The 24,863-nt window shown below is 35.0% G+C and overlaps 2 protein-coding genes and 1 long non-coding RNA gene across 4 annotated transcripts in view; 1 reads left to right on the forward strand and 2 right to left on the reverse strand.

Annotated features, from left to right (window-relative positions):
* Nucleotides 1–24,863, reverse strand: part of Ephrin (ephrin) — a 416,945-nt gene that overhangs the window by 183,786 nt on the left and 208,296 nt on the right. The gene's annotated exons all lie outside the window — the stretch shown is intronic.
* Nucleotides 14,518–15,144, forward strand: LOC145724526 (uncharacterized). Its single transcript, XR_014177020.1, has 2 exons — nucleotides 14,518–14,697; nucleotides 14,760–15,144. It is a non-coding gene; the product is annotated as an uncharacterized LOC145724526 (long non-coding RNA).
* On the reverse strand, nucleotides 19,424–19,843 carry LOC145724041 (uncharacterized). Its single transcript, XM_081972108.1, has one exon. The coding sequence runs from the start codon at nucleotides 19,841–19,843 to the stop codon at nucleotides 19,424–19,426; it is 420 nt and encodes a 139-aa protein (XP_081828234.1).

The following is a 24,863-nucleotide window of genomic DNA, read 5'->3' on the forward strand; positions in this document are numbered from 1 at the left end:
TTTATTTGACGTGTATACATACAGCTATATATTTGACATAAATGATTTGATATTTGATAACGATGTAGGCTCTAAAGAGTTGCAAATTTGAGTCTCAAAAACTGTAGGAGATACATAAACTGGAAAAAATGAAACTTTGACACCCCGCATCTCCGAAGTAATGGTTACGGTTCTACGTTTTATGATCTTTTTGGCTTAAAATTGATCAAAGATTCACCACTTAAACTTTGTACAAATACTTCATAAATTCTACTATGTCTTTTAAATTTTTGAGGTATTGTCAGCCAAATCAATGTTAACATTTTCGTATGTATAATTTAACATGTTTAATTTTTTAAATACTCTTGTATTACTTTTTGAAATATTTTTCTGAATAAGTCTTCCCAAACATCCTGTATCAGTAAAAATAGCCTCGGAACTATCTTGTCTAGCACATGAACGTAATCATGTTTGAAATCAAAAAAAGAATATACTAACATGAAAAACTGGGTGTTTTGAATATTATTACAAAAATTTAATTAAAGCCACATATATTATATTCGTACTTTTATCAATAAAATATGGAAAATTCTACCTTTATGAACTTTAAAATATTTAACTTTTAATAGGACTAATTATTTCCACTTAGTCGGCTTTAATAATGTGAATTTAGCCCCGGTAAACACGAACCTAATTATTGAATTTAAAACAATAATGGCGCGTAACTATATGTTTGTGTATCTGTACAAAAGCGCCGAAAGCAAACAAAGGTCATATATTAGCTAAATATTTAAAATTGCGCATTATTAGCTGAACGAAGCCGTTTGCTACACATACATCCATTATTACGCTCTACCTGTCCTCCCGTATCAAATGTATTTTGTGGTTCTTTAAATTCCAATTTAAAATAATAATAATTAATTTATACACGGTGAATAACGTCAATCAACTGTTAACTTTAATGGCGTTCTGCCGACTCTAAAAATTAATCTCTCACCTTTATTAGTTGTCACAAACAATTTTTCTTTGATTCTTTGAATGTTTTCCTAATCGAAAACCACTAGTAAAAACAGTTGACAATCGATTAACATAATTAATGGGCGTCGTAATTACGATAATTAATTTTATGGTACGGTTCTGATTTTACCAGTGATATGCCAAGAACATGCCGTTTTTTTTCCTCCTCATGAACGATGGTAATGATATTTATTCAAATTAAGACATTATTGTGTTTATCTAGATAGGAAAGTTTCGCTTAACGGTGTTGAACTCAGCCTTATAGATGGCCACATTATTTTTTTATTCGAAAATCACGTTTAGTGTCCGTTAAAAGCAATAGTTTGTACTAATAGATGGTTGGAAGATAGGGGCCTAACAATATACTTAATGGCTTTGGCCGACTAATTACTTTTGGGCCGGACCATTTTCAAATTCTTAAAAGTTGGTTATTCACCTTACGCTTAATCACGGATAACTTAAATTCGTAAACCAGTATTGAAATGTCGGTTTTGCAATTACAATCAATGTGTTATTATAAATTGCAGTTAAAAAGTAGTTTTAACACAATGCATGATTATGATTTATTGCTGTTTCGCTGACACTAAACTGGGGTTCAACGTAAAAAAAGTGGATAAATAATACTGTAATCGCATAACAACTAGACAGTAAGTTGGTTCCTAGTACAGTTACTTTTAAAAATAGCTCTTAGTGGCCATCGTGTAACCGCTGACTGTTGCTTGATTTGGTACGCGATACCGTTCCATAACAATGGTACCATATTTGTGAAGAACATCCATGAAAAATTAAGCTCGAGATCAGAAGTCATCCTTTATGTATAAACGGTTGGGTATAATAGTGTCAAGATACGGTCGAACGATAGCCACAATATCGTACAATTTAAAGAAATTAAGAGGAAATATTAATCAAACTCGGGGCTAGACACATTCCTACGATCCGGAGGCAGTTTTAATGTCACTGTACTTACGACTTTTGGGTCGTATTTCGTCGATTTTGCAGTCGAAATGCTAATGTTCACCCTCCCGACTCGAATGGGACATAAAGCGTAAACGCTTCATACATCTAATTTGGCAATAAAAATACAGCGACGCTGCGAACGGGGGGTTTTAAAATTTAAAATATCTCTCAAACTGAGCGTGAAACTCCGGATATGAAGAGATCTGAGAAGAAGTGCAATAAATTCTCAACTTTATGATACAAAACGATGAATATCCACAGCGGAGGCTCTTCCCGTCTTTTAAAGCTCTTTTGGCTCTTTTTTAACCTCTGTCTTTATGGACATCCAAAAACCAGCTTCTTATACAAGGTGTCTGTGAGGAAAGAAAGTACATCCAAAAATATGAGAGAAAGTTTCCATAAAAATACTCGTTTAAATCTGTCTCCACCTTCAACAAAATGGGTTTTTTATTGTTTAATGTCCGACAGGGCTATTATTTCATTAATAATGACACCTATTAAGGTCAAATATCTAAGAAATAATACCTTATTTTTCATAATGCCCTCAGGTGAGGTCATTATTTTTTATAATGCCCTCTGACCATTTTTTAAATAAATGGTGGTAAACATTTTAGACCTGTAACTTGAGGCTATGAAAAACTGCACAATATCTTACCTAGAAATGACTTTTTCTGAACTGTCTGCGTGGATTACTGGATCACCGCCGCAATTTTGGTACTATTCAATTAAAACTTAGTACGGTAAATTTTGACTATAAACATTGGGACATGATTCGGCAGTCAAAATGACACAAAACTTTAAAATAATTGTACTTGTAATATCAAAATTACAAATACGACTACACAAAATCAAAACTAAATCCATAAATTCAAATTACAACAGGAAAAAATTTGAGAAAACTGAAAACAAACGTCAAAAATCAAAATTAAGAATTCATCAAAATGTGTGCACTCAGTGAAATCATTTGAGAGTTTGTCACGTGACGCTGGTTCGTTTTGTAAACACGTTGATCAGATGATATATTGCCAAATTACGGACAAGAAGGTATTTCTGAACGTGGTCCTGCTGCAAATTTTGATCTCGCTCAGTTCACATGTAATAGACAAGGAACGACAATTATTACGTCACTGCCACTAGCCCTGGGACGGACTTGGCAACATTGCATTGTGTGTGATTTGGACAAAACTCTGGTAGTAGTACAATTCTCAAAAAAAACGCCTACAAATAAGATTGATTTTCACTTCCAATCAAGCCATGAATGCTAGGTATAGAAATATTACGATTAGGTTCGAGGTTATAGGTAAAAGGAAATGAACCAAAACGATTTCAAGAGGATTTAACGATTTTGAAGACGATTTGGCAACGCAGCATTGAAGAACTTTGTCAACAAATCAATTAGGTTTACCACTGGAATTGCAGCAATACCAGCAAAAGATAATTTTTGAAGAAATCTTGCTTGAACAGTTACTAACCACTGTTGCCAAATATTCTTCATTTTTTTAAAACTGGAAACTTTCTTGAACTGTGCTGAGCTTTTTGACGGGTGTTACGTAATTAAATGCATTTCAGCCAGAAAAAATGGACACCAACTTAAACACCCCTGTATACGATCTAGGAGAACCTCTAGGCTGTTTTTGACAAAAAATATTTCGATTTCCCTATTATAAGACGGTTTAAATACTACAAGGTGTCTCATTTAAAATACGTGAGACACACTCTAGAACTAACCTTAAAAAAAGAAAATACTTGATACTTTGAGGGCCACTGACATGTTGCATGCAACACCTTGTATATTAAGGCACTTTTCTTGTTTATTATCCCCGTCTAAACGGTCTTCTACTAACTCTATAACCGGTTTTGAGATACTTCCTGTCAACACTGTCATTGTGTCCAAAAAAAAACAAAAATCATTAAACGTGAAGTAGTAGTCCATGTTCTTGCAGTGGAGGTATAACAATAAAAAGAAGATCAGAAACTCACAGCCTTCTCCACAAAAATTTTATTGAGCCTCTAATAATAGAGGACGCGCTCATGAGCGAGAAAAGTGTCGTCTTTCTCAATTCTCAATTTTTCTTATAATGCCATTTTTTAAAAACGGACTGTTTTTTACCAAAATTATTATTTGATGTAGAGAACTCTAATAATGGTAAATCCTTATGGACGCATTTTTCGACGGAACACGAAAACTCTCGATTTATCTGGATTTATTCTGGACTTCAAGTAATAAGTTAAACGATATTTAAATTTTAATGAATGAATGAATGAACACCAAAACATAATTAGCTTTATCTACTCTTCTTTCTAACTTCAGCAATGGACATTATTGACATTTCGCATATTTTTCCTGACTGTTCCGCTAAAAAATTGGGGTAAATTTAACTGTCAAATATGTCAGCGACTCGAATTTGGACCAATCCGGTTGACGAGCACAGTTCCACAGTTTTGGATTCCTTCAAAAAATGCGTCCATGAAGACTTACCATGAGGCTGTAAAAAACGTTTTAAAATCACCTATTTTATTCTGTGGCATAATAGATAAAGACAAAAACAAACACCAAATCTTAGCCGCTGCTTTATGTCAGTCAAAATAAGTCGTTTTGTACATAAAATCTCATTTTCGTCAAAAACAACGCTACAAAGCTTTAGAAAATGTAATTAAAGCACCCATTTTTTCTGTGGCGTAGAAGACCGACTTACAACACTACAAAAACTGAGTTTTTAAGAGAGTAAGATAAGTTCTGGAGGCCTTTACCAAAAAAAAATGATATTATTTTAGGGACACCCTGTAAATACTAATAATAGCAACTTTATAAATAGAGAAGGTACTACGACTAGGCAAAAATCAACAGATACAATTCCACACTTTTTAAAGTAAAGTTATTATGAGTGTTTTACCTTGTTTTGCACTTGCTACCAAAATAACTATTATAGTTTTAACAATGACGTCGAGTTGCAGTTCATCGATTTTGCACAGATCCTAATCAACAAACTAAATTCCCACGTAGAAAAAAACAACTCACCGCTTTTAACAAGTCATGAAAATACGATGCAATTACATTGCCCCCCTGCTATTCGCCTTATTAAACGGTGAATTTTATTTGATAAGGTTGCTCTATAACCTAGTTTTACAATATTCTCGTTAATATTAAACTGAAAAACTTCAAATGAGTTTTCATATGATCTTTTGATGAAACTCGATAAAACTTTTACTAGTGAGTTTCTATCAGTGTAAGTTGGCCTTAATAATCCAAATAAATCCCTTCTTCGTTATTTAGTGGTAACGAAAATGCACTCTTAAAAATGAGGAAAGTTTTCATATTTAAGTTAGAAAAGTTGGAAGCTTTGAAGTACCCCAACCAACTTTCGTCTGTGTGAACATAAGACCAAATTTAAAATTTCCTCTAATGCGGATCAGATTTATTCGGTTGATTTGCTGTTCTTATCAAACTACTAAACAGTAAAATGCCTCTCACACAAAAACTAACCAGACGTAATTAACGCTTATTGTATAAGAAAATATTTACGACTCCAAGCTGTTAATAACCGAATACTCCCTCTTAAACACTTTTTTTTCTCCACCTTAATAAATCGACCCGAATCTATCACTCTCTTAATTAGAAATCTCTTATACAGCGTTCGGTAACAACTCGATGATAAAGGAGCCACAAAGGAAACGACCCAGTCATTCTTATAATATATGAAGTTTCAGACGATATGTCTGATCGGTAACGGATAACAATACTAATTTGTACTTATCTTGTTGGATTTTAATTACCTTTTTTTACGATGCACCGATCTCTGCGGGATACTCGCGGTCCTCGCGATATTACTATTACAACTACGACCGGTAAAATCAAATGCAACGAAACGTTATTACTTACTAAATTATGTTTTAAATGGGAGAATTTCAAGCCAGTCAACTTACTCACATTATCACATTACTTTAACCTTTAGTATCCAATACAGTACAAATTAGAAAATTGGTTGTCACATTTTGTGATGTTAGTTTCAAGGTGAGTAGGAAAGTGGATAGAAAGAAGGAAAGCATTTAGTATCTCAAACATCAGAGAGTTTAAAAAACATACAGTTTTGTATGCTCTCTTGTTAGCTGGGAGGACTAAGCTAAACTTAATTCTAAAGCAGGATTAATAAATGAACACAACTTGTTCTTTGTTCATTAATATAACAGAAACTTTTGTCTAACCAATAAAAATTTACATTAAAAACATGTTAAATACAAGATTTGTGTTGTGTTGTGTTGTATCAAGACAGGGTGATTTGTAAGGCAACCGCAGATACAGGAGACACTCAAAAATGATGTTTAAGCCCAATATAATTAATTATATACCAAATTGTTTCCTCTTGTTTTTCCTTTCGACTCCTGCAGTTCTTGAGATATTTTTTTCAAATTTTGTACATCTATGTATTGGTCCCTTGCCGCCTTCAAAACAGATGCTGTATTCAATCAAAAATAGACAAATCATACAAAAACTAAATAACTGATTTTTTTTTGTTACATGGGCGTTACATGGTCAATATAACATGTAAAACTTTCATCATTCAATTTAGAATTTTGAAAGTGTAAGACAAGAAATTATTTGACAAATAACTCGAAAACGGTATCACGAACGAAAAAGAATTAAAGAGGCAAAAAAGTTTCCAAATTGAACACGGAATTGAAAGATCTTGCACTGTATCTGTTGCGTTATGAAACTCCCTGTATATAAATTCAAGAGAGCAAGATCAAGAAGAAAACAAAACAGAATCCAAAGAGCCAATGTACAAGTTTTGGCTAATCAGAATATGAAAATAGTCTAGAAGACTATTTAACCTTCTAAACGTCTCTAATAATCTCTTCCTTATTCTAATACTAGCTTTTTTGCCGGCATCTCAATAATGAAAGTATTATACAGGGTGACCCAATGTTATAGCCATTATTCTGACAACTTCTGAAGCGGTTGTAACCATAGCAGCGATAATATGTAAAATCGTTCTTATCGTAACCTTAACATATTTTAAGTTATTAAGATGAGAAAACTATACATTATCCTTTAGATAGCCCGACAAGAAAAAGTCAACTGACGTCAAATCTGAACTGCGGGGTGGCCACTTAATAAAACTCTTGGTCGACATAACTTAGTTTTCATATGTTGTTTCTAAAAATGTTGTAACCATCCTATCTGACATAAGAATATTATTGTTACGATTTTCCCGTGGGTTCACACAAAGTCAATTTAACTGAACAATTAATAAATTTATTTACACTTCAAAACACTCCGTACAATAATTAACACAGCTACTAAAAACACTACTACAATTCCACAATTATTCCACTATTTAAACTTAACCGCGTTCCCAAATTCACTACTCTCTCTACTACTGACTAACTACGCCGTCGTCAACGCCGCTTCTTTTATATTCGCAAACCACGTTCTAGAATGACCGCGAAACGCTTCGCGGGTTGCCTTGACCATTCAAGAATATTCCAGGTAGCGCTTCCTAACTGTGGCCTACTTTAATACGCGCCCGGCCAGATATTGCGGCGCATCGGTTTCATCCCGAAGCGAGCGCCCGTTAAGAAGTATCGAGCATAGTAGGCCCAGACCGTAACACTGCCCCCCTCTTAAAGCTGATCGTCCCGATCCGCTTCATCTAGTCCCTGGTATTTCTTGAGTCTGTCCAGATGGACAATTTTCATCTTGCCTTTGGGGCTGCGTTGGACTCTGTATGCGACGTCGTTTAACCTTTTTACCACATTGTAAGGTCCCTCCCAGTGTCGTTGCCATCTTTGACTTAATCCTTTGCTCCTCCTGGGTTGAAACATCCACACAGCATCACCTTCCTTATAATTGCCACCAGTTGGTCTGTGGTCCAGCGTCATCTTCATACGGTCGTTGTTTGGTTTCATCTTCTCTCTCTCAGGTTCCCGAATTGTGATGGATTCCTTCTGTAACGAACACTGGTCACACCGTTTACACCATTCCTCAACGTCCTTTCTGAAGTTAATCCAGTAAAACCGATCTCTTATTCTAGCCAAAGTCTGATTTACTCCAAAGTGTCCTCCTCCGCGACTGTCATGTAGTTCCCGCAGCACATTCTCTTTGCAGGAATTGGGCACTATTGTTTGGTAAACAAAGCGTTTTCCGTCTGGACTTTCCCATTTGCGAGTAATTAAGTCATCTCGCAGTCGAAGCGAATTCCACTGCAACCAGTAACCCCTTACTGTTGGTCCATATCTGGAAATCTGTTGCCAATCCGGTTTCAAATCCTTCTCCAACCATCTTCTGATTACTTTCAAATCAGAGTCTGAGCGCTGTCCTTTTATTATGTCTTCCTTAGAAACGCTGCTCTTCATTCTTTTTGTAGCCTCTTTATCTGTCACCTTCGCGATTTGACCAATCCTCCAACCATTATGAATTTGTCCTTTCCGGTACCTTAAGTCACTATCCAAAGCTTGATGATCCTCTACATATCGCGGTAAATGTCTTTCCGGATTCTTCATTTCCTGCTCCTGGTTACGCCAGTTCCGCGGGGTCGGTAAACGAGACTGCTGTCTGCAATTCCATTGGTAATGTCCTTTACGTCCACAAATATAACATGTAATATTTCTTTTAACAGAGGAGTTCCGGTGATTTGTTCTGATGTCCTGATTTCGTCGACACTGTGGGTTTGGAGAACAAGACCGCTGTCTGCAATTCCTTCTAATGTGTCCCGTACGTCCGCATCGATAACACTCCACTCTCGTGATCGGACGTGACCGTTCTAACTGTCTGGACTGACCATTTCCTAATGCTGCCATTTGTTGCACTAATTGGCCGAACATTGATTCAATTTTATTTATTGATGTAGCAACATGATCGGCTGGCGGTTCTCTTTCCTCTTGAATAGGCTCTGGCTTTAAATCATTGCACGCAGCTTCCATTTCCAGCGCTCGAATCAGTAATTCGCTGTTGTTGCTCCCTTTGAACATCTTCAGCCATTTCTTTACCTCCGGATCTCGAATCCCATCTACAAAATACTGTGCCACAAGTTCTTCTTGGACTTCATCCGGGACGGCTGGGTAAGCCAGATGCACAAGGCGACGAATTTCGGTTTCAAACTCTTCTAGATTTTCACCAGTTTTCTGCTGTCTTGCCATTAATTGCGTTCGATACAGTCCTTTCTTATGTTGATCCCCATAACGACGTTCTAATGCAGCTACTAATGCGTCATAGTTGCTTTGTTGGGCGATAGGCAGAGTCTGTAACAGCTCCAATGCAGGTCCTCGTAATGCCACCACCAGTGCTACAGCCATTTCCTCGTTACTCCATCGATTTGCATTTGCAGCGGCCTCAAATTGGAGTTGGTACGTTGCCCATGAAGTTTGACCATCATATGTGGGAGGCTTGATCTTGTTGAGCCCGTTTCCGGTGATCACTGTAGAGTTGACTCTTCTGCTGTCAATTTTCCGCTCTAAGTCGCGTAACTTTATCTCGACATTATTCTGAATTTTATTAATGTCCTCCCGAACATCATTAATGTCCTCCCGAACATCGTTCTGAATTTTATTCATGTCCTCCCGAACATCGTTTTGAATTTTATTAAGACTATGGGTTACATACTCTTGGATTTCTGTCTTGGTCCCCGCTAGAACTTTCAATATTTCTACGTTACGCTTTTCATGCCGCTCTCTGTCTTCTTCTTTGTCTTGTTGTCGATTTCTTTCTTCTTCTTCTTTGTCTTGTTGTCGTATTCTTTCTTCTTGTTGTCGAATCCTTTCTTGTTCTTCCTTTTCTTGTTGTCGAATTCTTTCTTCTCGTTGTCGAATCCTTTCTTGTTCTTTCTTTTCTTGTTGTCGAATTCTTTCTTCTTGTTGTCGAATTCTTTCTTGTTGTTTTTCCTTGTTTTGTTGTCGAATCCTTTCTTGTTCTTCTTTGTCTCGTTGTCGAATCTCTTCTTGTTTTTCAAGCATTGCCATAATAGCTGCAAGTTGGGCCTCCATGTTTGCACTTTGACGTCTTGTTATTGGCATAAAATAAATTTAACACACCACTGTTCCGAAAATCTCTAGTCCGGTTCTGAACACAAGTCTTTAACCCGAAGTTTAGTTCCAATTCACGTCGCACTAAAGTCTGATCGCACTTCTGACACCAATTGTTACGATTTTCCCGTGGGTTCACACAAAGTCAATTTAACTGAACAATTAATAAATTTATTTACACTTCAAAACACTCCGTACAATAATTAACACAGCTACTAAAAACACTACTACAATTCCACAATTATTCCACTATTTAAACTTAACCGCGTTCCCAAATTCACTACTCTCTCTACTACTGACTAACTACGCCGTCGTCAACGCCGCTTCTTTTATATTCGCAAACCACGTTCTAGAATGACCGCGAAACGCTTCGCGGGTTGCCTTGACCATTCAAGAATATTCCAGGTAGCGCTTCCTAACTGTGGCCTACTTTAATACGCGCCCGGCCAGATATTGCGGCGCATCGGTTTCATCCCGAAGCGAGCGCCCGTTAAGAAGTATCGAGCATAGTAGGCCCAGACCGTAACATTATTAAGTAACCAGGGCAAATCATTTAAAAGGCAACTACAAACAATCACAATGTTTATCTCGAGCGATTTCGATCCACTTTAGGATTGACTACTAGATCCTGCAAATTAACAGGATTGAAACACTGGATATGAATGGAGATTGCATGCTTTGGACGATATCAACATTCTGAATTCAGATTTGACAAACGACAGGGACAAGACAAAATTGAAGCGATTTAACTAAATAACAACTGAATTTAACTTAAAAGAAAAATGCACAAAAAACTGGACTCTGGAGTTGAAACAAAAAGTTACAAGACACGCAAATAATAGAAAACAAAAAAAAATCGGTTAAGTTAGGATTCAAATTTTTTCTCTTTTTAGTCATATTGCTGTCCTGTTTTGATTCTTAATGTCGAAGCTGACTGGTGAATCATCAACAATACAAAAATAAGATAAAAAGGATTCAATTGTTGACTGTTCCACTTCCTTGGTCAGATGATATGTTTTACGAGATAAACGTAGTCAATGATCTCTCAAATGGTTTGAAATGTTGTTGTTCTGACTCAATAGAAATTCAGTACGTGATATAATACACTTCCCATAACTATCTTCAGCAACGCCTCTTAAAAATGTGAAGACTCATAGCCATATATGCCACAACATATGAGTATTTTTATTACTTACATTATTTTAGATTTGACGAAAACAAGCCTCTCTTCCCATCATAAAATAGATTCTAATCGAATAAAGGAAGCAATTACAATACATTACCTTCTCCAAATAAATAAGAAAACGAAAAAGGCTTTTCAAAAGTTATATTTGTCACACACACTTTTACTTAGTTTTAACCAGTATTTCTCATAAAAAGGCCAAGTAAATAATTATCTAATTAACCAAACTAAAATGCAATGTTTACATAATTGGTAAATCGTTCACTTTGGAACCTCATATGAAATATGTGAACTGAACCAAAAATCCGAATTCTGACCAACATATTGAGGAATAAAAGTTTCAACTTTTGTGTTGTGTTTATGCTATGTACTTGTGTCTAACCAATCCAATTGAGTTATTTGTATGGTAAAGAAGAATCCATTTATGTTGACTATTTTCAAATGTCACTCAATTAGCAGTTAGCAGAACTACTTTTCACCTTTCATCATATTATTTTGTTATTGATAGATTGAGAGTAAAAAAATACGTCTGTTATTTCTATAACTATAAGAATTTGCCTTGTGCCAAGGAAATCGATAAATACACTTTGGCAAGAAGCTATGATTATGCTGTGCTTAAGTTGTGCTTATGTTATGTTGTGTCAATCTATAAATCCAGCTTTAGCTCCAAAAGTGTATTTTTATTTGTATTTCAAACTTTTGAATGTTCTGGTTTACCTAAAGTATAGACGCGATATTTAAGCACAAGATTTTTCTGCTTTGTAAAGAACATCGTTTAAAGCTTGGTTCAAAATCGACACAATTCTCACGCGGCGTGGCGTTTTGAAATTCCTTAAATTTCCTAAACATCAAAAGCCATAACTTCCTGGCCGACAAATTTAACTAGGAAAATACACCTATCTCGAGCCAAAATAACGTAACCGTTAAAAAGGCCCGGCTACATTATGCACAGTGTTATACACAAGGCATGAATCTTTGTTCAGGATGCGCAAAATGTTCCTTAATGCCGCCATTTGCATGACAATTCGCGTTGCGACGCGGGTGGAACTATATTAACTTCCTAGAGACGATGAATTTTCGTTAGCGATCAGTGACGTGCTGTATTTCCAAGTCGGACCCCAGTGCTGTACAATGCTAAATTAGCACGCCACTGTTAAATAAGTGTTTTGGTCTATCCTTGTATCACCTTCGTCACCATGGGACGCCCGTCATAATCGCTCTATTCGTTCTGTTGGCCGTTAAATTAGCGAATTTATGATAACGGTAATTGAGAGACTAAACACTGCGATCGGGCTTTTACGCATATTTTCTAAGCATGGTACATGGGGCCCACGTCTACGGCGACGTTTCCAATAAAATGCCCGATGTATACGGACAATTAGGAAATAGCACACCTAAGAAAATGTATGCGATGCCATTTAATTAAATAGCAATTCCATCTGCTTTAATAAAAAATAAAGTTGAAGATGTACCGTAGATCAGTGGCGGGCGAGCAGAGAAGCTAAGTATTCCCATAATCTTCTTCACTCTAATCTAAATCGATAACATCGAAACTATATTTCTATTGATTCTGAAAAGTATAGTTTTCTGTTTTACTATGTGTGCAAAAACAGGGTGAATTTTTCGATCAGTCTAAGTGAAATTCAGAAAACATATACATTAATACTACACAGGATGTCCCTGAAAGGTCTTTACAACGCTCTGCCACAGTTTGCTGGGGTCAAAATAACGCGATTTAGCCATATTTGCCTTCATCCAAAAGATGATGACTACAGAGGTACTTCTGGAGACTGTTTTAGACTGAGATTAACGGACATTTTAGTTCAAACGCATTTTTCTCGAAAACGGTTTGCCCATAGCATGACTAAGGTACATCTTTTCTAAGCAGAAATAACAGGCAAATACGCCTTTATACTCAAAAGTGATTTAAAAAAAATACAAAGGAATTTGTATGTAAAAAATCGTTGGCTGATATGAATTCCCCATCTCGGAAAATCCCCTGATACCTAATTTCATAATTTTAAATGGTTTGGTATAAAAACTACGATTAAAAAGTGATTTTTAAATTTTAACTTTGCCGCCCTTCAGCTCTGTAATTATCAACTTTTGGATTAAGTCAAATATGGCTAAATCGCTTTTTTTGACCCCAACTGCGGCAGAGCGTTGTAAAGACCTTTCAGGGACACCCTGTAGGTTTTTCCACCGTGTAACTTCTACTTCTGATCAGTCAATCATGACCAAACTGAAATAGGTATTTCAAAATTCTATGATTGCTATGATCGTACCAATCCCAATAATTTGGGACAACAAACTTTAAGAAAACAATATTATTTCATGAAAACTAAGTTGAATCATTCAATCTCTCTTCTTGGAAGATTTTCAATAATGTTTAGAAGCTGTCGTTTCCAAAATGATTCTAGAGGCCTCTGGCCATTTTAAAAGATATGTTTATGTGGTTTATGAACCTTTCAATAGCCAGTCAATTTCACCATCAAAATTATAAATTTAACAGTTCATTAATGTTGCTAAATGTGAATGCCAGATGATCTGAATATTCATTAATTGTTTTTATGATCTTATACACAAAATAAAATGACGTCTTCTTAAAGGGTTATCCATGCCATTCAAACCTTCAACACACTTAACTTTAGGGATTCAGATAATGAAAAATGAAAACACTGACCATAGGAAGTAGGTGATTTATGGTTATGTAACACATTGTTTGCAGATTATTTGTTGCTGCATCATTGAAAGAAGTTGACTTGGATCAACTCCAGAAGGAGACAATGAAACTTTCTGGCAGGTAGTTGATTGGACACATTGAGCTACAAAATACTTACTAATTTTAAATATAAATTTCCGCTCTTCAAAATTATCAGATAGACAAGTTATTTGACTCGGAGGACCAAAAATTGTCAAAATGGCTGGTGCTGATTGAAGACTTTTAACACAAAAAAAAGTGAACTGCATGAACAAACTTAATGCTACTAAGTAACAGAACACAGAAAACCCAATATGAGAATCCCGAAAACACAACCTCACTTTTTCGTTTTTTTTTGGAAAGTGGGACTTGCTTTAGGAAAGACCTTTCCTAAATTTCAAATCTAAAGAAAGAAGGATATAAGGAGCTTAATTCTTAAAAGATAATAATTTGACTCAGTGTAATAAATATTGGTTTTATTAGCTTCAAAAAAGAAAGAAAGACTGCATTACGTTTATCAACTTGTGGAGAAGATGGAAGATTAAAGTACTGTAGAATGTGAAGTTGAAATTAAACAATAATCAACAATAAGTTAATGGGACATAAGGTTGTCTGTTCCATGTTAAAGGTAAAATGACACCGAATTATATCACCTAAATTAGACAAAAATACAAAATTAATGGCGAATTCGACTGGGAAGCACTATCCGAGTGCACGGCCTACCCCAGTTCAATTCGTATTTTCTCAGTGCCATGTAAAAGTTGCTCTAACTCCGATTAGGTGCAGTTAGCACGCTGCACTAAGAAAGTGCGAGCCACATCAGTGCAGTTATTAAAACGAGGTTGATTCGACTGGGATTGACAATTAACAGAAAATTTACCTAATTTATCAAATTGTCCCAAGCAAGCTAACCACTCTTCACCATGACCTCCACCAGGATGACCAGCTGACGAAGAAAGAAGAATTCAAGACAAGAAGAGCGCAGAAGAGCCCCGTTGTCAGCCGGGGCACTCTCACCCAGGACAGGGGACACCGTTGCAACACTGGTAATTCCCGAAAGGGAAATATTTCAAGGGAAATACCAGTGACTGTTAATGGAGTCCTTCTTCCGGACCTTTCCTTTTGGTCTACAGCGATGGGAGGGTAAAAAGCAGTAGTCTTGCTTGACCCGCTTATCTGAGACCATTCTCTCCTGTCATGTATAATAACCACTCTTCATCTCAGGAATCACTCTTGCTGCTAGATGACGTGTTTATTAAAAATTCTTCAAGTAAAGCCGTTGACACCATTTCTATTTATTTGTTTTGTTTGTATCTCTAGATAGAACTGAACTAGAACTATACTAGCAGCACAGTTCTAAAATTTTGCACTAAGTGCTAAAACACCGCACCAAATGCAACCCAGCCGAATTCTCACAGACCGCACTAAATCAGTGCATTTCCGAGACGAACATAAATATTTTCAAAACCAGTGCAGAACTTTGTCAGTCGAACAACCAGCACCGAGCGAGTGTGCTTTCAGTGCAGAATAGTGCGCACTAGTGCCGCCAGTCGAATTCGCTATAACTTTCTTACTACTTTTTAGTATCTGATGAGGCAAAAATAAATTTACAAAAGAAGATTACTATGTTCTTCCTTTATTTGATAAGTCTAGTATTGTTAAAAAAATAATTAGTATATAAAACTCAGTTCAAAATTAACTTTTCGGGCAAAATATAACTGATTCGTGGTCAAACACCACATCAAAGTGAAACCCTAACAAATTTAATGTTAAAATTAAACTAAAAAGCTCGAGTTAGATCTCATTCAAATAGCGACACCGATTTCCGGTTCGTAAAATAAGCAGACGTCGGCCCCAAAAACCGCGCACATTATTCGTCGGTTATCAGCCCGTATGTTTGCAAACAATAACCGACAAAGCGAAGTTAAACGTGGACGAAAAGCCGCAATTGAAACGCTATATGAGCTTTTCTATTAACTTGAATGTCTATCAGTAATGAATTGGAGTTTTGCATGGCTCCGTTCTCCATCTCCATAATGAGAATGGAATCAGATCTGTTGTTGGTAGTTGTAATAGAACTGGTGTATCGTTTTACTCTAAATTCGGAAGTTGAAATTAAACTTTTGAAATTTTGTATTTAGGTACCAGTTTTTGTAATAAAATGTCGTAAAAGGTCGTTAATTCAATAGAATAAAGCCTAAGAGAAAAAATGATAAAAACCTTTGTCTGTCAGCACCAAACAAAGAACACAGGAAATTGAATGACAATGTAATATTCTGCTCTGTATATTTGGATGGCTGAAAAAAATCAGAATAAAATCTTCAAACAGTTCTATGATTAAATTGTTTCTTATTCCTTAACATATTTCATCTTTATTCTTCTTGCCATGAAATGAAGAGATGTTTTTCACAATCGCGTATTGGATTATCAGGAGCAATCTGCCGCTTTGGACCATCCCCTCGTGTAAACGTATCACTTTCTTCTGCATTATATTCAAAGTTTTCCTTTATCACTTAATCATATTAGAGAAATCAATTATTCGGGTCATGCATTCATTTTAGCGAAACAACAGAACGAATCAGCAAGAAGGTTTTTGTTAAGATGAATAGAATGACGTTTCCACAAGATCTTGTTTGATTTAATCAGTTAGTCACTTACGTAACTATTCCATGCAAAGTAATAAAGTTGAAATATATTACCTTTCCATATCGCCTTTTAAGAAAGAGAAGCAAGAACCAAATAAACCATATTAACTGATTTTCAGAAAAGTCTGTAAAGACCTGTTCGAAAAGCTACCATAAAAATTCTCAGAGAAAAAGAGCAGCCTATATCTTCCATTAGTCCCAGAAATAGAATTTGAATTTTACTAAAACTGACACATCATCTGATTATCAAAATTCCAATTGTCCAAAAAACAAAAAAAGATAAATGTAGATACGATATTTAGGTTGTACCTATGTATTTGTAAAACTGAATGTCTGTTGTATTCAACGAAACCAATTTGCATCTATAGCACCTGACTAAAACGGTTTTTGATTGGTCAACTTACAAGTACTTATTCCGATAAAACCTCATTTTTGATAACATTCGAAACGTTTTTTAATTTATGAAAAACTTCGTTTTTATGTTTACTACCTCGTTTAAATCCCATTTTAATAAAAACTTTAACCAAATGTTGATTGGTCTTTTATTGTTTTTTAACTGTTTAAAGTGCTGCTTTGCCAACAACATAAAAAACGGTAAGGAATTGTTATTCGCTCTAAAAATTATTTTGGTGTGTTATTTTATTTCAATGTTGGTGTGAATTAATTTATTATTTGTTTGGAACATTTTTCATCAGTTTAAGTTAGTGTCTAATGTGTTTAGATATTGATTTGTAGTACTATAGAGCCACGTCTACTACAAATCACTAAAAAATAATAAAAAACATAATTTTTAACACATTGTATATATCAAACAGGTTTACTTAACCTTAAAAGGTATCTAAGAATCTACTTTTATCTCTCTTACTTTTTTATATAAGGTTTTGATTGATTTTCATCTAATTTAAGTTTGTTGAGTAATATTACTACATGAAGATTTTTAAAGTTTTGTTTTTAAAGTATCCAAGAATTTTGAACTTTCATCAGTTTTTTGAAATCTGGCGCCTTTCTAAGACCATCTTCAAAGCGTCTTAGGTAGAACCATAAAAATGTTCACTTCTGTGAGTTCTTTGACATATACAGTATGTCCCAAGTTAGTTCTATTTATATTGGAATTTAATAGGAACAAAAAAACTTAATAACAGCTGGTCGAGTGCGAATTACTATCTTATATTCTTATTTCTCATTCGTCAAACTGGTTTTGCAAAAAACTTTATACATGACATTATCAATCTACCCAATTCCTTTTAGAAACATCATACCGTTTTCATAGTTGATAAAAAAACCATTGGTTGCCTAGATCCAATTTTGGACACCAAAAAAGTTTAACCGCAAATATTTTACTAGATAATTTGACAAAGTCCACCTCTGTCTTTCAACAAAAAAAAGCATTTTTCAAAGTTTAGCAAAACGATTTTCTCCACGGTCGTCCACGTCGGATTTTCTGCTCCCTTTTTCATCATTTTGTTTACACCAACGTTTACTCGCCTCAAATATTTGTTGTTCTCGTTTTCGTCTTATATTCCCGGTATATATTTATGTTATGTGTGCGTACCAGCATAATTTCTTTGTTTGTGTGCCTTTGTTTCTGTGCGACGTATGTAAATTCCGGTACGTAAATAATCCGGAGGCCCTTTGCCTTAACTATTAGTGCTGATAGTGTTAATTCGGTACGTAGGGATGTTACATTTGTTTTTCGTGTTTAAATGGTATAACGCTAAATAAGACGTTTCCTACTTGGTTTCGAGTATGAGAACAACTTCGATTAAGTGTTAATGGAAAACGACAATATAAATCTAGTTTCGAACGCCCAGTTTAAAGCTACTAAACACTCAATTGTGTTGCATAAACGTGATCGAAGAAAGCGTGATTGAGTTACGCAACTAGTTTACTGCAACTCACTCCAACTTGGAATTCGGAAAAAATCTACTCTAAATACTTAATAGGATTATTATATTTATGGTGGTAATATGTGAAATCTTTATTGCAGTTTAGCACGCGACGCTGTGTACATATTGGCTGTTTGGCTTAGCCCTAACAAAGAGATGGAAACAGTGTTTATAACCCACGAGTATATGAAGCAAAATAGGTTTTTTTCATTAAAACAGTAAACAGATTTTTTAACCCTAATTTGTTTTAATACGGATAATGTTTAACCATTTTACTTGTCTAGGAATTAGAGCACCAAATTTGTAGTGATTTTAATGAAAAATTATTAGTAGATTGTGTTTTATTTGATTTTTTTATTGATTAATTAAAATTTGACAATACAGGGTGTCTCTAATTGCGCTTGCGTAAATTTAACAGCGTATTCGACATAAATACATAATGCCAGTTTCCCATATAAACTATACTCGAAAAGTTCTTCGTTAGCGAAATACAGGGGGTTAAAGGTTGAATGAAAAAACTAATTTAGCTTATTGTTCCAAAGTGTCGTGATCCTATGCCTGTCGCTCATGTTGTCGTGTTGCCGATATCCCTCCAGTTATCTCAATCAGGAAACATCTCATATTTTCTTCTAAAAACTTCATTAACTTGATCCATCCATCGACTTGGCAAACGCCTCCTGGGTCTCTTTCCTTCATCTTTCCCTTAAATCGTGAGTTTTTTTGAGTGCGGATTTGGCCAGTGCTATTCTTCTTTTAAGTTCTGTAGATGAGTTGCCGTCTCCATTTAATTTAACTTAATTATTTCTTTCACAGTTTCTACATTGTGTATTCCAGACGTTCCATCTATTTTGTTGGTGCAATCTATTACAATTAACATGGTTTTTTGTCGGTTTAGTTTCAAACCAAAATTCAAACTCTTTTCTTCTAATCCTTTAATTATCTCGGGCATTTCTTGTTTATCCTTGGCTATAAGTGTAGTGTCATCAGCATAACGTAGATTGTTTATTTTCTTGACACCTATAATTATACCTCCCTCTCAACCATTCACTGCTTTCCTGATAATGGATTCTCCATAGATGTTGAATACCAAGGATGACAGAATGCAGCATTGTCTGACGCCTCTTGGTATATTGAACGGTTTGGAGTTCCTATCATCAACTCTGACCATTGCCGTGCTCTTTTCGTATAAGTTTTTTAAAAGAAGGACTAGGTATTCAGGAGTTTCCAGGTCTATAAGGACTTTCCAGACATTTCGCCAGTTAACACAGTCAAAAACCTTGCTGTAATCCAGAAAGCACAAATATGTTGGTTTTTCAAATTCTCTTCCTTTTTCAATGATTTGTCTCACGTTCAAGATTTGTTTTCTTGTGCCTTTATCGTTGACGAAATCAGTTTGTTCCTGTAGGATCTGCCATTTCAGAAAACATCTAAGGCGTTGAAGTAAAATTCTGAGCATTACTTTGCTTGGCTGTGAGATAAGTGCAATGGCTGCTGCATTTTTTACTGGACCTTTTTTATGCAGACTAATAAAGATAGATATGCATCAATCATTTGGCCATTGCCCTATTTTCCATATGCTATTACATATCCTCCACAAGAGATGCATTTCTCTCCTCTATTCCTGTGCTTTTGTTGTCTTTTAAATAGCGAATGGCATGTTATATTCCCTCTCATAAAATATCAGGTTCCTGTGCCATGTCTTTGATATAAAGTACTTGTTTTAGCTGTTTTAGTTCTTCCTCAGGGCCTACATCCTCCTTGTAGAGGTTTCCACAGTATTGTCGCCATACTTCAAGGACTCCATCTATTTCTGTGATAATTTTACCATTCACATCTTTTATTTTCCATGTCCTTAGTTTGAACTCACTGGTGATTTCCTTGATTCATTGGAATAAATTGCGCGTTTCACTAGTGTTGTATAGTATTTCTATTTCTTGACAAGATTTTAGTACGTCCTTTCTACTCAGTCGTTGGATCTCTCTATTTAATTCCCGGTATTTGATTGTGTGTTCTTTGCTATTTATATCTGTTTTTTTTTAAGGATTTTTCTTTCTTCCACCATATCCCACGTTTCTGCAATTATCCATTGTTTGTTTCTTACACCCTTGATGTTCTGTAGAACTATTTCTCCTTTTGTCTCGACCATAGTTGTTTTGAAGATTTGCCACAATGTTTCTGAATTTTCATAAGATACGTTATTGGGATGTATTTTTAATTAAGCTAATAAAAATTTGTGATCTCTGCCACATTTCAGTTCAGAAAATGTTTTCACGTTATTAATACAAGATCTCCATCTAGCTTGTATTAGTATACATATAGTCTATCTCATTTCTGTATTGGTTGCCAGGGAATGTCCACGTATGCCGTCGTCTTGGATGGTGGGGAAAGAGACTATTTGCAATGGCTAAGTTGTTTCCTGTGCAGAATTCCACCTACTTTTATCCAGATTCATTTCTGGAACCCAATCCATATCTCCTCGCAAATTGTTTTATATGTTCATCTTCCTGAATTTGTCCAATTTGGCGTTGAAGTTACTTTGAACAATCGTTATTTCTTTGCTGGATATTTTATGCATGGTTCGTACAAGTTTATTATAGAAATTGTTTTTCGTCTTCCGTGCTTCCTGATGTTGGACGATGTTTAAGTTACATAAGTTACATGGATTGGCATTAATTTTTATGGAAAGTATTTTGGTACTATTAGGATTATAGCCCAATATGGTTGATTGTAGGTGTTTTGGAATAATTATTTCCACGCCGTGTACTGGGTCTGTCTGATGTCCAAAGAAATATATCGTGTTACCGTTTTTTGAGTTGAAATGACCGCTACCAGCCCAATGTGTCACACATATAGGTACCTAAAATGTAAATATCTGTAACTTCACGGTCAATAATATCTAGTCTTTTACCACCAGAATCTTTTACTAGGATTCATGGTCACCCCCCGGACGTTCCAAGTAGCAATTATATGTCTTTAAAGGGACAACATTGTTGATGATAAAAGTTCCATGTTGCTATGTCTCCTATAGATCCGATTGAGGGAATGTTTAGACTCCGAATATTTTTAATCAGGAGGCAATCCATAAGATTCTCTTGGGAAGATACTAGAGGTAATTTCCTGTTGCTTTTTCCTAGGATTTGCAAGGTTTACTCCCTAAGGTAGGTACAGGTAATAAACATATTACCGACAGAAAAACCCCACAAACTGTTTAGTGCGATTTCTGAATCTATTTATTTAAAAACTTACATTATTAATTTAGCATGACAATTGTTGTTGTGTTGCAACAACTTTCTAATATGTTAATTTTCAGGTGACAAATGCCAACAAAATCTAACCTTTTTAAAACGAAGCAAAACATTAAACAGTGAGTTTTCTGTTTCTCACAATACAGGAATATAGTAATAAACTAAAACTAAAACACTATTTACGTAACACTTAGAGTCATTTTATTTAGTTTTATAAAATTAATGTTATTGAAATTATAAGGTACTACCTTAAAATAAATTGCACTTAACGACCTGACTGAATTTAAAAAATCATAATTAAATATTGCAAAAACAAAGTTTTCATTCTTAGATTACTCTAAAAATATCCCATTTATAATACAAAAATATTTTTTTAACCAAAACAAGCAAGATACCTACTTTAAATTTATTTTGACCTCAATAACATCTGTACCGTATTGATATGTAAAATTCATACAAGGACGACAATAAAACACAAACTTCCAAGGAAGTATAAAACATAACGCATAAACTGACAGTGTATAATATCCAATACATAAAACGCGAATGGAAATCACTGTATAATTAGTTGTCTTTATGATATCGGATATTCCAGAAATGGTAAAACAAGAAAGTACAAAACTCTGTAACAGACAATTAAGCAGTAAATAAGTTAGTAGTGCGATTACTACTGGACTATGTTATTACTTTATTACTATTGCGGTCAACTGAGAAAATTGACTATCACACTGTCTGGAAACTTTCTGTACTATGACATTTACGATTAATAATTTGTTATTAGTATAATATAGCTACAACTACTAACGTGATGTAAATAAATAAAAGCCGATAAGAGAAACTAATATGTGTAATCTATTAGGACTTGTTCATTTAATGTGTTCTTTGTTTTCATGGATGTTTTATGTAATTCGATAATAAATATTTGTGGTGAAAATCAATAAAGAATAATTAATAAAGATTGCACTGAAGAAAATTTGACCAAGAGCATCAAGGAAGTGTACCTAGAGTTTCAAACATAAAATTGCTTCGAAACTACCCAAGGATAGATAACAACAGCCTGTCTCGTTTAATACACATAAAACCCACAAACGAACCGGAACGAATCCCATAGAAAGAACGATGACAAATAGCTTATAATTTTCCTAACTGCGAGAGTACACTCTGTTGCGCATAATAAGGAGCCGTCAAGATGGAAAGAACGAAAACGTTTTAGTCGTAATTATTATTATATTAAAATATATTGTGGCCGGAATGTGTATGTACACAGACGGTAGCACTTTGATCACGCAAACATTGCTGTGTCGTAAAATATTATTGTTCTAGTTCAATGGAAATAATTACGACGTTCCAGCATGCTAAAGCAACGCCTCGATTTGTTTGAATTAGAGGGTGTACGTATATGGAACCGAAAACAATGACAATTTATATGTTATTATAGTAAAGCTGTCTAAATAAGAAAAAAATAGATATTTGTTTTACCAAGACGGAAGCACATTGTTTTCGAATTGGCTATTGATAGGCGTGAATTATGAATAATTTGGGATACAACTTGTTTCTTTATCAAAGAAAATGAATGAATATAAACTGAACAATTGTTTTACCAGGTGCAATTACCGATGAAAACTCCTTATTGCAATACTCACATCAATATGGAACTTTGTCCCACTATAATGCGCAGCCCTGTATATGAATGACGACGATGTACCACTAACACCACATCGCGGAGAAGGAATCAGAAATGGAATAACATCTTATTCCAGAAAAACTGGAAAAAAATGAAGCCAACATACTGCCCAATTATGAACTAACGGTGAAACAAGAATATCGGTTCGTTTTTAAGACAATTTTTTTATCGGATATTTTCTTGAACATGAAAACTAACGTCTTCTACCTTGTGGTGTATACCAATAGCCTTTCCGTAAGTACTCGTCACAATGTATGGTAGATTTAGCTAACTATTTGAAAGTACAGGTATTTCGAAAAAGGCAAAGAAATGGATACCAGCCAAGTTATAAAATTTGTATCTAAAAGCTCTAGCTGCCATTTGTCAACCAAAGTTTTTAGAACTTAAGACAATTGACGAACTGTTCCAAATAGATAATATTGTAGGCATGGGCAATAGTTTCCCTTCCTGGTACCAAAATGAAGAGACGGAGATTATTTGTATATATCAGAACACCTGGACATATGTAGAAATTATGCTGCTCATCAAATTTTTCTTTAAGTATTGGAGTATTAAGACAAGTTATTGAAATTGATATATTTGCTGCTCAGAAGTACATTCACTGCTTTAGAAGGATCTAATTAACGCCAAAAAAAAAATTCTGAAATCGTAAATAAGACATCTTCGAATGTCTATTGATTAACACTAGATAAAAAGTGTATTTCTACAGTTTGTTCATTATTCCTGGTCTATGCCTAGTTATTAAAGCTGTTGTTTAAGAATGGTTGAGATAATAGAAACACGCATTTTTCGGCGTTGATAAACGCCATCTTCGTGAGTAGTAACTATGATTACACGTTGAATAATATATTATTTCTTACTAAGACTAATATATATTGAAAAAATCAACCACATTTCTATTTCTGTGTGAATGCACAGTAAAGAAGAGTATTCCCCTACTTAAACATTTCTCTATACTTCTCAAATAGCTGGAATAAAACTTAAATAATGACGTCATTGTCATTTGCCTTGGATCGTTCTTTACTTGTTTTGTGCCTTTTTAAATTCTCTCTAATAAGCCGATACCTAAGAAATCCATCAAGTTCGACGCTCGAAGGCAGCAACCCTATACGTGTGCGTGTACGAGGTTGGAAATTTGTAATTCGATACCACTGGGCTGGTAGCTAAGCACCAGATTAATGTCACTTAAGCTTCTGTATTAGACCATATTTAAATATTCCCCCGTTTTCGATTCAGTGTGTCGGTCGGCACGAACTTAGAGGCATGTGTCATCGATTAATACAGCTTATAGTTTGCTGTGACATATTTTTTTTGTATGTAGAATCAAGTTGAGTGGTGTTAACATGAAACGAAACCCCTTTTTTTATTAATGTACCATATGTGCAAGTTGGATTAATGGATAGTTGAGTGCTGTCATAAAATTAATACAAATCTCCTGTAGAGTATTATAACGTGTTAAACAAAAAGTCACTTTTTTCTGCAGTATCTTATAGCTCAGTTATTCTGTGTTTTAGTTAAAACCTAACGAAGAAATACTTTTGACACAG

Source organism: Ips typographus, linkage group LG2, assembly GCF_016097725.1.
Source record: "Ips typographus isolate SLU linkage group LG2, UJ_Ityp_2.0, whole genome shotgun sequence".
NCBI lineage: Eukaryota > Metazoa > Arthropoda > Insecta > Coleoptera > Curculionidae > Ips > Ips typographus.